At 63.6% G+C, this 12,732-nt stretch overlaps 3 protein-coding genes across 3 annotated transcripts in view; 1 reads left to right on the forward strand and 2 right to left on the reverse strand.

Moving 5' to 3' along the window:
- MNEG_4250 (hypothetical protein) overlaps positions 1-1,219 on the reverse strand; it is a gene marked incomplete at both ends in the record, with an annotated part of 3,313 nt that extends 2,094 nt beyond the window's left edge. Inside the window, 2 exons of the mRNA XM_014047272.1 lie at positions 179-706; positions 1,068-1,219. Coding sequence (XP_013902726.1) covers positions 179-706; positions 1,068-1,219 — 680 coding nt within the window. The remainder of the gene's footprint in view (positions 1-178; positions 707-1,067) is intronic.
- Positions 1,220-3,755: 2,536 nt separating this feature from the next.
- MNEG_4251 (hypothetical protein) lies at positions 3,756-4,677 on the reverse strand (the record flags this gene model as incomplete). The annotated part of the gene is made up of 3 exons (XM_014047273.1): positions 3,756-3,863; positions 4,209-4,309; positions 4,578-4,677. The coding sequence occupies 3 exons, from the start codon at positions 4,675-4,677 to the stop codon at positions 3,756-3,758; spliced, it is 309 nt and encodes a 102-aa protein (XP_013902727.1).
- Positions 4,678-7,564: 2,887 nt separating this feature from the next.
- Positions 7,565-12,617, forward strand: MNEG_4252 (hypothetical protein; the record flags this gene model as incomplete). The annotated part of the gene is made up of 12 exons (XM_014047274.1): positions 7,565-7,625; positions 7,745-7,846; positions 8,216-8,344; positions 8,620-8,691; positions 8,886-8,969; positions 9,246-9,364; positions 9,636-9,674; positions 10,059-10,153; positions 10,529-10,791; positions 11,016-11,197; positions 11,474-11,515; positions 11,874-12,617. The coding sequence occupies 12 exons, from the start codon at positions 7,565-7,567 to the stop codon at positions 12,615-12,617; spliced, it is 1,932 nt and encodes a 643-aa protein (XP_013902728.1).
- Between the last annotated feature and the right edge of the window lie 115 nt (positions 12,618-12,732).

The raw sequence follows: 12,732 nt of genomic DNA on the forward strand, positions 1-12,732 counted from the left end.
GTTGTGGGCACAACGGCTGGCTTGAGACTGGAGCACGCAGAGCCGCTCCGACCAGCGCCGCAACTGCAAGCCGGGCGGTCATGGGGTCGACCTTATTGCTACTGGCTGATGTGTTAAACAGGCATCGCACCTGCCGGGGAGCTTGCATTGGTATCTTCCACGCCGTATTCGTGTGTACCAGTACTGATGCGCAGAGTGCCAATACACTCCTCGGTAGCCGGACTTGCGCCAAGGCTGCCGCTGCCGCTGCTGCTGCTGCTGCTGTTGCTGCTGATGCCCTTGCTGCTGTGCCATGTCACGCGTCTGCTGCCAGCTCTGGTGCTGCTCAATGGTGTTGTGGTCCTGCTGGCTGATCTGAGGAACCGCTACTGTCGCCACCGCTAATGTGTGGAGCGCTGTCGTCCTCGCCGCACCACCTGGCGCACTCCCGATCTCGACGCCGGCCGCTGCGGGCGCAGCGGCCGGCGCACCCAATGTCGCTGCTGCCGTTGCCGCGACGGCCGCCCCTCCTGTCTCGGCATGGCCAACCCTGTACTTGCGCAGCTCGTACCCGATTCTGCCAATGCTCCGCAGCGCCTTACTGCCCTGCAGCTGCCCGGTCAACACCGTGGCGTCAGCAGCCCCAAAGTTGACGCACCCTGCCTCGCCGATCAGCAGCAGCGCAGCGACGTCGAACACGCGCGCGGCGAACTCCTCGTCATCGAACCTGTTTTTTTGCATTGGGAGGCAGCAATCGCATGAGGGGTGGTGCCCACGCGGGGGGTCAAGGCTTGCGCGCATATGGCGTTCGCTCTCATGGTTGCCTCAAGGGGGACGAAACCAGGCGCTGCCGGCAGCTTCCACCCATGCCCGCCCGCCAGGCCGAGGCGCCGCCGCCCGCGCACTTGGCGATTGTTGAAAGGCGGTCCCCTGCGGGCACCTTGGCGGCCCACTTGCGCGACGCCTCCAACCAATGCACGCCTTCAAATGCCGACATGTAGCGCGGCTGACGCGGTCGTCCCCACGGCGACCGCCGCCGCCGCTGCTGCTCCTCCCCTTGGCGCTGCTGCTGTCTGCACACCGCCCACCATACCACGTGCACCGCCTTGGGCGGGTCCAGGCGCGCCCCCCTTAGCGCGGCCGCCGCCTCTTGCCACAAGCCTTCTGTCAGCAACGACGCGCCCGGCGCGGCGTTCAGGCGCGGCAGCAGCTGCCGCAGCGCTGGGCCCAATTGCTGCATGTGCTCACGCATGAACTCTGCGCTGTCTTGGTCCAGCACATGCTCCAGCCCCTCCTGCAGCGCCTCTATGCCGCAGCCTAGCTCGAGCGCAGCCGCCCATTCACGGCCCCGCGCGGCCGCCTGCTCTGGGGGCCGCTGGCCCGGGGGCGCAGCGGCCAGGGCGACGGCGGCAGTGGGGTCGCAGCTGCGGCACCAGCGGAGAAAACCTGGGGGTGGCAGGTGAGGGGGGGGGTGCACCGCAACGGAGCGCACTTAGATGTTTGTTCTGAGGCAGGGCGTCGGGCAACTAACGGGGTGCGGCAGTCTTGGCAAGTGTTGTTCCTGAGAGAGTGACAGGAGCAAAAGCACTTCTTTGAGGACACAAAGCCTGATGCAGCCCTGTTTTGCATGCAGTTCGCGCCCACCCAGGCGCGGCGGAGTCCATGCAAATGATGCATCGTCTGAGTGCTGCAGCTGCTGCTGCTGCTGTGGCTGTTGCTGGTGGTGGTGCTGCTGCTGTTGCTGCTGCTGCTGCTGCTGCTGCTGCTGCTGCTGCTGCTGCTGCTGCTGCTGCTGTTGCTGCTGGTAGAACAGCGTTTGGATTGGCGCCGGCCGCCAGCTCCAGTGCTCGCTTGGCGCATTCTGCCCTCCAGCAGCTGTGGAGGGCTGCAGTTGGGTGGCGGTACCCTCAGGGGCGGGGCCCGATGCACCTGTTAAGGTTCAGAATGAGAGGGGCGGATGTGAAGAGTTCATCTGGGGGTTGGCGGGGGCCGCTGCAACGAAGGCACCGGCAGTCCGCCAGCTGTTCGGATGCACAACATCGTGCGTGATCAACGCTCGATGCCGTGCCATGCGCAAGAGCCGTTCGCATTGCCACCCACGACCCCAAAGCTCAAGCACATATCTGTCAAAACTTTTGGTCTGACGTGCCAAGTGTCGCGCAGGTGACACGAGCAAGAGCCGGTGACTGCAGGCTGCGGCGTGCCTCACCAGCTGGCCAGCTGGTCCCGCTCGCGTCGCCGCGAGGTCCTCGTCCGTCCATGTCGACAGCCCCACTGCCGCGCTGATGTTGAGCTTCTATCTCTATACGCTCAAGCACTGCCCGGATCCTTGGCCACGCAGCCCGCGGGCGCAAGTTGATGATGCCAATGACAGCTCGTCTTTAAATCGACCGGGCCGATCGGCGAGGATGCTTATCTGATTGATGTGACAACCTCAAATCACAGCGGTATTCTACGCTTCGATCGATGGGGTGGCGGAGATGGAGTACCGTTTCGGTTTGCGCGGAAGGCTCGCTGCATGTCGGAATCTCATTCGAAACAGCAACAATTGCGGCAACTGTATCGCAATATGTTTAATACATATAATGACAGCTCAAGCGACAGAGGTGGTGACTGCACACAGCGGCCCGGACTGCCGCATCTGGGCACCCGACCCCCAAACGTGTAACCCGACGACTCTTTCTGCTGAGGCACAGTGCAGTATTACACTCCCGCACATGGCCTGGACCCCAGCTGCAGTGTTGTGCACCTCTACAGCACGAGAGCACATCAGCAATCTGGGGGTAAGGCAAGGGGGCAAATAAAGGCCATTCAGCCGTGCTCCTACATGCATGCTCTACAGAGTGTAGACAAAGCGATCGACAGCAACGGGCCGCCCACAAAGCGGCCTGCAACAGGCTATGATAAACACGTGGGTGGCATTCATCATCTGGCTCAAGGCAGACCCGCAACATCAGCCTGAGGTAGACTGCTACACCTGGCCCGATGCAGTGTGGAAAAGACACCTGCTGCCACACGCCAGTATGACGCCCCGCATGTCATCTCCCCGCAACGTCGCGCTGCGGTCCTTTGGACGATTCAAAATCTTGCCTGGGCGACGACCGTAGGGGCCGCACCCGGGAGCTCTCCGCCACATACACCTGCGTGCACCCCACACCTTCACACCACTCTTCACAAACGGTGCATACCCCCTCACCACCCCGCGTTCCAGGAGGATGCAGACACAGTACAAATGGTACAGGACATTTGAGGGTTTGCAAAGGATGGCAGTCGTCGGCCTGTCATTTCTAGATTTTACATCCACTCCCTGGCATGGTTGAGGCGGTGCATACAGCAAGGAGGCGCTCGCCCAGCAATTCGCAAATTACAGCCAGCAGCCAAAACCCAAGGTTCCCCCCTTCTTAAGGGAAACCGCACAGGCTTGCAACTTGCTGTATGCACACTGCCTTTCTAGGGTTTGAAGTTGAAGGCAAAAGGCCTACTGCCGGCAACCCGCTGGTTACCAGCGGCGCCGCTCTCGATTTGTGCCTTAAGAAGCACGCGAAGGAGAGCGCGGCGGGAGCAGGTGGGTGTTGAACCCTGCAGCGGCCGCTGGCGCGCAGCCGTGCAGGGCGCATGAGGCCGGCAAACAACAAACTGTGCAGAGGAAATGGCTGGCTGCGTGCGCCGTCGGCGGTGGCGCGAAAGGGTTGCTTTCGCATTCACATTTGTTTCGCATTTTGAGGGCCACGACCTGCTCGGCGGGAAAAAATGGAAGAAGGCGCTGATTGATCAGGTCACGCCTGGCGGTCCGAGCCCGCCTCGAACCGCGCGGCCCGCGTCGCATCCGAATCTGACGTGCAGCAAACATCGGTGCCCTCGCGCTGCATCAGCATCTTCACCACCTGGGCGACATGATATAGGGTTTGGGGTGTATCAGAAACGCGGCAGGGTGAATGTCAGGCCTGTGACGAAGTGCCCGGGCAGGTGCCAGAGGCTTCGATGCAAGCGGCAAGGCGAATGCCACCAGCAGGACGGCAATTTGGCGTGCGGGAACAAAGGGGGCGGCAAGCTCCCGGTTCGCTGGCGCAGCTGCTGCGCGGGGTGGCCCCGGCGCATGCCGCAACAGGCAAGGCCCCGCCCCTTGCTCTTGGGTCGGAATGCTCCAACGCGGCTGCCTGGCCAAGCAAAGCAAAGGGGCCCCAAATGGCGAATTTGCTTGCATCGTTGTCCTAGGCCTCCGGCCCCACCTTGTTTGAGACGTCAAAGGGGCCAACAAAGCACTCCCGGTAATTGAAGCCCATAAGCTCGTTGCTGAGGGCCAACAGCAGGCCGCCCATCTCGTCCTCCCCTGCGTGCGCGTGCGCGCGTGTGTGTATGTGTGTGTGCATGTGTGTGCGTGCGTACGTGCGTGCGTGCGTGTGTGTGTGTGTGTGTGTGTGTGTGTGTGTGTGTGTGTGTGTGCGCGTGCGTGTGATCTTGTGTGTGTGAGCGCATGTGCCCGTGGGAGTTTAGGGTGGGGACAGCGATGGCTGTGCTGAGAGGATGGTGGGGGCCAGCGCGAGGCCAACGGCGCGCAGTGCAGCTTGCGCGCGGCTGGTGCGGGGCGCGCCGCTCACCGCCGGCGCGGATGCGGGCGTAGGCGTCGCCGGCCGCGCGGCCCAGGTCCTGGTGCACCCCCTGGGGGCACCACTCCTCGTCAAGCCACAGGGCAATCATGCCGGCAATCCCTTGGGTTGTTGGTTTTGCGGCGGGGGCAGCGGGCGGCATGGGTGTTGGGGTGCGCCGGGCAGACGGGGCGGAGGGGCGTAAGAGCGCGGGTGTGGTCGGGATGGGTGGCAGGTTCGTCAGGCCGGCAAGCCTAGCTGCACATTACTCAAAACGGCTCACTCAAAGGAAAATTCATGGAATAATTGTTGAAATTCAGAGGCAATCATTGAAAAGTATATCACAATGTGCTCACAGTCTGCATCCCGCCGCAGCGCCTCCGGCTCGTCGCTCGTCGCCAGCGCCACCGGCGGCACTGGCTGCACATCATCGTCCCGCCGCGACGCCCGCAGCTTGCCATTTGCGGTGCGTCTGCTGCGTCTGCTGCTGTTGATGCTGCTGCTCCTGTTGCTGCACCCACTGTTTGGGCCTTCAGCTGCCGCGCCGCGCTGCCGTGAAGATGGGGCGAGCGCTCTAGGCAGCAGGGCACGCACTGGCAACACACTGCAGACGCAGTGGGTGCAGCGCCCAGAAGCCAGAGAGCGCATTGTCTTCAGATGGTAGAGGTGGAGTCAATTGTTGTGTTTTGCTAAGGATACGCGAGTGTCTGCGACACTCATGAAAGTTTCCGGGCGATGGTGCTGTCGATGATAATGACTTAAAAGATCCAAGCAGGATGACATGCATACTTATTTATGACTGTGTCGGTAGCATTTGTTGTTACAGTACTATCACACTTTCAAAATCAGCAAGATCATGGGCATGAAATCACATGTCTGCTGCCTGTGTGGTGCCGTCCTCTTCGTGCTGTGCGCCCTGGCGTATGCTGAACAGCCCACCGTGCACGTGGTCTTCGGCAACCACCGTGCGTGATCGAACTGGACCCGCCGTGCCGCAACGCACGGGTGACGCCAGCAGCGATCAACCAGCCGGATCCAGACCCCGCAGCTCTGCGTTTCTATACCTGGGCATCCGCCGCTTAGAGAACAGCAGGCTTGTGAGGCGCGCGACCGATCGCAACCAACGCTGCGTCCTGCTCACGAGCGGTTGTGCCTGCCAGCCGATGGGCCACCGACCGCCAGTCACGCCCCACCCGAACCACAGTGGACGTGGGATACTGGATAGAGGAGCGGCAGACCGGCCTGGATAGCGAAGTCCTCAGCGCATATTTCACAGAGTTCCTACCACGAGCGGTGGGCGCGACACCTGGCAGCCCGGCGCTCAACATGGCCGGCTCGTTTCTGTGATGAAGCCACGAGTGTGCCGTCTCGCTTGCGCAACCGGCATGCACACTGCATGATGACATTCATGGGTGTGGGAAGATGCGGAGCCACGGCCATGACCTTGCTCACACCCGGCTGCTCAAATCCCTCACAAGCACCCATGCGCGGATGCCCCCGCCACCCCGCCGTGCCAGCATGGCCGTGCACCGGCAGCCAAAACCAGAGTGCCGTCGACCATGCACCGACGCAGGTGTGGATCGCGGACGCGGTGCGCGCCTTTGGCTGGTGGGACCCCGGGCAGCGCTACGTCTACACGACCCACTCATGGTGTGGGCGCGTGCGGCGAGCTGCGATGCCGGGGGTGCTATTTGGCGCCGGCCGTGCGACACCAGACGGTTTGTTGCTTGCTGCGGGCGTCGGCCTTGGCACCGGGTGCTTCAGCCCTTTGACGCAAGATACATCACACCCCTGTGTTCGACAAGAACTTGAGCTCCGACGCACGCCATGCACACGCTCTCTCTCCTGCACACACACATGCAAGCGTCCACACTCATGCATTCATACACACACACAAACACACGCACACACATAAGCACACACACACACACACACACACACATACACACACACACACACACACACACGCACACGCACGCACACACGCACGCGCGCATGCATGCATGCACAAAATACCTTTCTTACAACGCACGCACACATAACATCCCTTCCTCACAATGCACGCGCACACATACATGCACATGCCGCAGGCTCCTCGACCTGTTCTTTAATTGCCCGCCAAACCTGGGGGTGGCGTGCCCCGACAGCTACACGCGGCGGCTGGTCCGCCGGGGCATACGCCAGGGCGCCATCACATGGCACGCGGTGCGGCCCGGCGATCCCCCTCCCCCCCGCCCAGCCCGCCTCGTGTTGCCGCTGGCGAGGTTGCTCACAGAAAAACGCGCACTCCCGCCGGCCTTCGGCTCCAGCGCCCGCAGCCGCCTGGCGCCGCACCCCATGTCGCCGGTTGACCAACTCCGAATGCGTCACTCTCAGCACACTGAGGCACCCTCATACCGACCGCCCCCCGCCCACAACACCACCCGGCGTCACCAATAGCACCCGCACAACGCCCAGTACGAGTTTTACCCCAACCCCTGGCTGTTTGGCGCCGCGTTCGACCTAACGAGGTCTCTCGACGCTGCGTTCGGCCAGCCCAACAAGACGACCGCCATCCTGGTGAGCGACTGCCTGTACTCAGCGCGTGTATGAACGTGCGCGCGAGCTTGAGCGCACAGTCGCAATTCCGATTCAGCCGCCATGCTCCTGAGGGGTGAAGAACCGTGCCTGGGCGGGCGCCACTGCATCGCGCTGCTGCTTCCAGTGGAAGAAGCCTACCTGAGGCGTTAAGGTTTCGCTTTTGGTTGCGAGCTGACAGTTGTTGTTATTCTCCAGACTCATCTTGTGCTCGCTAATACAGACTCATTGAATCCCTCTCAGCGGGACGTCCCAGGCATTACACGCGCCGCCATCCCCCTTATGAGGGCCGCCGGCGTCAAATCTCTCAGCATCGGTGGGTGCCGCTCGCAGCAGCTGCAGCCGCAGCTAACTCAGCGCCCTGGCATTGCTGGCTGGCGGATGCTCGGGCGCTGGCTGCCGCGTCCGCTTTTTTGCTGCCGATGGCTTCAGCTTGGCGTTGTGGCCTGTGGTGCCTGGCTCATCTGATGTGCTCGCCAGCTGGTGGGGCACAATGTGGTGAAGGGAGCCCAGCAATCGTCATCTTGACGCATGGCGCCGCAACGCCCCGCTGCCGCCTCAGCATCGTGACCAAGCACTTGCACTTGCCTGTCGCACCGCAGGCGTCAATACAGGCAGCGCGCCGCCAGGAGTCCCAAAGTACACACCGTTCCTGTGGCGAGACACCGAGAGCGGCCAGGAGCTCCTGACATTCGTGCACCCTGGTGAGGGGTTCGGCATGCAGCGCCCCGCCGTTTGTGGCGTCCGCCATGCACCTGCTTGTTCGAGGCACTGGCGGCGTCCGGCCCGAGCACGGCGCTGCGCGGGCCGCGGACGGCGCTGGATGGACAAGTCTTGTTGTTGCATTCAGTCCGTCAGCCCAGCCACTTGTCCCGGGAACCCATCATATGTCAACACAGAATTGTTCCCATGATGGAAAAATCATTCAATAATACAGACATGGCCAAATTCTAGTCTGCTGCAGCCGCGTCCGCCATCCCCCCCCCCACCTGCACTCATCCTGGCCCTGGCACTCGCCCTTGTTCACAATGTCAAGTGCTCGTACCTTCTTCTTCCGCACGCAAAATCACCAGGCGGCTACGGGGGCATCAGCCGGCCCTACCCCGGGTCACCCGAGGTCTTCCTGGACCCCCCAGACCAGTGCATCAGGGCTCAGGGACTAAACCACGTGCTGTGCACCTCCTGGCGCAACGACAACACAGGTGGGGGTCGGCGACCGCACACCCACACGCAAACGCAAGAAATACACCCAAGCAGCAGTAGCCCGAGGCGCTCAGGTTTTGGCTTCCGGGGGGGGCCGAAAGGATGCCTCGCGTCGCTCGCTGGCGTCAGCCAACCGCCTCGATGCAGCGACCGGCGCCCGAGGTCGAGTAGCAAACAGCCTCAGAATGCACTGCATCCGGGCCTCTTTGCCGGGCCCCAAACAATTGATGTTGTTGTGCTGATTGATTCTGATACTTCCCCCTCAACTTTGTAGGGCCCCCCACCTCCGTGTTTGAGGTCTTCACGGTCTTCCAGATGCTGCGCAACAGCTTCCCCGGCCACAAAGGTCAGCCGGCAGACGAAAGCGGCCCGCACGTGTTGACCACACTTTGACCGCCTCGTTTGATCACACAGTGCCAAGCAAGCACCAATGCCGCGCCAAGCCCACGGCCTCTGTCGACAGCAGCAATCTCTTAGATTGCACCTTGCGTGAACGTCTCGCCTCCCGATGTTTGTGCACGACCCACTCAAATTTTCCAGTGGTGGCGTCGACGTTCGAGGCCTTCTCTGACGCGGTGTGGGCGGTGGCCGAGGGCGGCAGCGTGTGGCTGCCCGTGGTGACAGGTGGGCGCCCGCACGGCTGTCACGCCGGCGGCGTTGACGGTTGCAGGGATTCATGATTGGACCCTTCAAGATGCTGAGGCTTGTCAGTTGCGCGGTGTCGAATGCCACAGCCTGCGCTTTCAATTTGTCCGAGTGTGCGGGTGCAGCCGCACAGCCGCGATGGACAGCCGCCGCGGCAGCACCACGGATGGGCGCAGAGATCACTTCGTCTCATCCCCCAAACATTTCATCACTGACCTGTCTGATCGCACTCTCGTCCTGAACATCAAATTCTAGGGGAGATCGGCGACACCTGGATATTCGGCGTCCAGAGCGACCCAAAGAAGACGGCGCGCTTCAGGGCCGCCGCTCGCGCGGCGGCGGCCTGCGCGGCCGACGCGCAGTGCACCTCGGAGGTGCGGCCGCCACACCCATGCAGCCGCCCCGCCCTCGCCCTGCCGTCGCGGCCCAGTTCTGCTTTGGCACCTGGATGCGCTGGGCGAGCACCAGGGCCGCCATGGTGCCCTCATGCGCCACTCAGGCTTGTTGCCGTGCTGCACCATCGGCGGTGACTTGACGGCGTCAATCCACGCGTGCGCGGCCCACCCCTAACCCGTGCCAACGACGCAACCCCTGCTGCCCCTCTGATACGCAAACAAAACGGCCCCCTTCCCTTGTTTGACCCAGGGTCCTGCCTGGTCAAACTTCACGCGCCTGCTGCTAAAGGTGAGCAGGGTGGTGATGGCCAGCCACACACACGACTCCCAGGCCCTGCCAGGCCTTTATTTGCAGGCTGGCCCGGTGTGAAGACCTGAACCCCTCATCGCACTGCCATGACAATGTCTTGGATCATCCGCATTTGCAAGCACGTAGCTGATAAGAGGGCGGACCGGCGCGCTATCACCACACCGTTGCACTGCGGCGGCACAGGGGCAAACGCAGAAGCTGTCAGTGACACAGCTCGCTGCAGACGCCCGTCTAGCAGCGCTTGTACACCCAGCCGCGCTCAATCTTGAATTGCCGTCAGGGGAAAACAACTCATATTTCCTTGAACGACAGCCGCATGACATTTACCCCAACAGCCCGTGCCCTTTCCGCCAACAAGCCCAGGTCCCTGAGCACACATGGGGCGCCGATGTCAAGTACACACTCCATGACACCCAGAACTACACTGGCCCCGGCTTCCTCGCCTGCGCCACCGCCACGTGAGCCGGCCTCTTGACGCGCACACGCGGCGTCCGCCCGCAGTCGCAGCGCTGATGAGATCTTTTCTGTCTGGCGTCTGCTTGGCTTTGGATGGGGTGCACCACAAAACAGGGCACAGGGTGCACCCGCAGGGCGCAACCGGTTGTGCATGCAGTGCCGATCGCAGGTGCACGACCTCTGCACCCGGCTGCCGGCTGCCGCCGCACAAATGGCGATGGCTCGGGGCAACAAGCGGGCGGGTTGGGCTGCAGGCGCAGGGTCTTGAGCTGGGTTGGTCGTTGATGACGGCAACTTCCGCCCACCCGCAGGGGTTGTGAGCAGCAACGAGATTTACTGGCCCGCTGCCCTTGCCCACCCAACCCGACCAAGCGCAGGCCCCGCTGCCCCAATTACGAGGCCCTGATCTCCACCTGGCGCCGCCAAGCCGCATACACAGACCACGCCCTCTCCGCCCTGCCTCGCGGCCACCCGGTGGCCGCGGCCGTGGCGGCCGACGACGCCGCGCGCGCCGCCGCGGCCGCGGGCGCGGGGGAGGGGGTGGTGGTCGGCAGGGGCGCGCGGCGCGTCGCGCTGGCGGCGGGGGCCCGTCACCGTTTTGTGTGCGGCGGGTGGGATCTGGAGGTGGACGTGGATGCAGGTGAGGGAGAGCCAGAGCCAGGGAAGGCAGGGTGTTTAAATACCTTGTATTCTTTATGGGTGGTTTGAGGCGGCATGGTGGCAGTGACTGGGGCAGCCCCGCCTGCCTGGAGTTACGGGACGCTCTGGCTGGGGCACGCCAGTGCTGCTCGTGTGCATGGGCGCGCACCCTGTCCCATAGTCGCACCGGACCAGATCGCGAAATTGTTGTGATCACCAATGCAGGCGGCCTGAGCAGCCTGTCTCACCGCCGCGACAGCGCGAGCGCCGGCCCCCACGGGCGGCATCGCCCGGCGCCCGTCGACTGGGCGGCCGGCAGCGGCGGCGGCTTCGCCCAGCCGCTGTACTCGGTTTACAGCGAGGCGTCGTATGACGTGATCTGGTCAGAGTACGCCTACCAGTCAAACGTGTCGTGGTGGTTCTACCAAGACTTCGGAAAGGCGGGTGGTTACAAAACGGCTGGTTCCATATATGTGACAATCCCACGCAGCCGTAGGAAGGCTGGCTCCAGACCTTGCGTTTGCTGGGAGCCTGCCTGGTTTATCCAACCTGGAGTGCCGCTGTCGCATCCCATGTCAGGCCCCACGCAGCTCGTGGTACGCACACCCTTCAAATGCAAACCCCGACCGCCCCGCCGAGCCGAACACCGCCGCTGCCACCCGCTTTCTGACCGCCCTCCGCAGACCAACCTGTCGGGCAGCTGGGACGAGGAGGTCACTGTGACGGTGAGCGCCCACCCGACGAGGCGCCCGGTTGCAGGCTGAACATCCTATATGTTGGCCGCGTCAACACCAGGCCGCACGGCCGCCCCGCCGCCCCGTCGCCCCCGCCCCCGCGCGCGCCGCGCCCGCACGCCCTGAGGCCGCGTCATCAATAACTGGGCCGTGCTGACCAGGCGCACCCACCAGGATCGTCCCTGCCCAGGCCTTTGACCCGGCCACCCTGGGCACTGTCCCGTCGCTCCGGCACCCCCCACCCTCTGGTGTGATGCGCCCTGCTGCCTGCTTTTGGTTGCTAGTCGGCCACAACAGAAGATGCACATTGTGCACAGACCCGCATTTTCCAACCGACCCGCACCTGCAGGGCAAGCTAGATGGTCTCTGGTACCTGAATGCCAGCACCGCCGGCGGCGGAAGCAGCGGAGGCAGCAGCAGCAGCAGCAGCAGCAGCAGCAGCAGCAGCAGCAGCAGCAGCAGCAGCAGCAGCAGCAGCAGCAGCAGCAGCGGGGCCCTCGACCTGTGGCTGCGCTACAAGTGGCCCGCGCGCCTGGTTGAGCAGGTGGGGGCGCCGCGGGAGACGTGGCACCACTTTCAATGCGGCGGCGGCGGCGGCGGCAGCGACAGCAACCGCGACAGCATCAACACGAGCGGCAAAGGCGCCAGCAGCAGCAGCAGCAGCAGCAGCAGCAGCAGCAGCGCTGGCAGGGCCGACGAGCGCCGACGGGAGCTGCTCATTGCACCAGAGGAGGTGGGCGTGCGTGCGCGCATGCGCCCAGCCGCCGCCCGCGACCGCGGCCGGCAGGAGGGCGAAACGGGGGGCGCGAGGCAGGGTGGGGCGGCGCACGCAGGGCAGCGGGTGGGTGAAGGAGCGGGAGTGGGAGAGGCGGCGGCGGTCGAAGCAGCGGACCCAATTCAACTGACGGTGATCTGGCGCGGCAAGCCGCCGACGCGCGTGCCGGAGGCGCTCTGGCTTCGGTTCAGGCCGGGGCCGGCCGCGGACGCGGGCAGCTGGCGGATGGCCAAGCTGGGGGGCAGCGTGTCGCCTCTTGAGGTGGGGTGCATCAGGGTTTGGGGCTTCGACGAAGTCTCTCCAGAAAACAAACAGTGAAACTCCTCGACCGGGCGTCACTGGCCCGCGTACGGAAGGGGAACGCATGAAGTCATGTGTGGAATCCGCAGCGGTGGTCGAAGTTGTGCCTGCTCCTGTCCTGCATTCCCTGCCC

The sequence above is a fragment of the Monoraphidium neglectum genome, assembly GCF_000611645.1.
Source record: "Monoraphidium neglectum strain SAG 48.87 unplaced genomic scaffold scaffold00580, whole genome shotgun sequence".
Lineage (NCBI taxonomy): Eukaryota > Viridiplantae > Chlorophyta > Chlorophyceae > Sphaeropleales > Selenastraceae > Monoraphidium > Monoraphidium neglectum.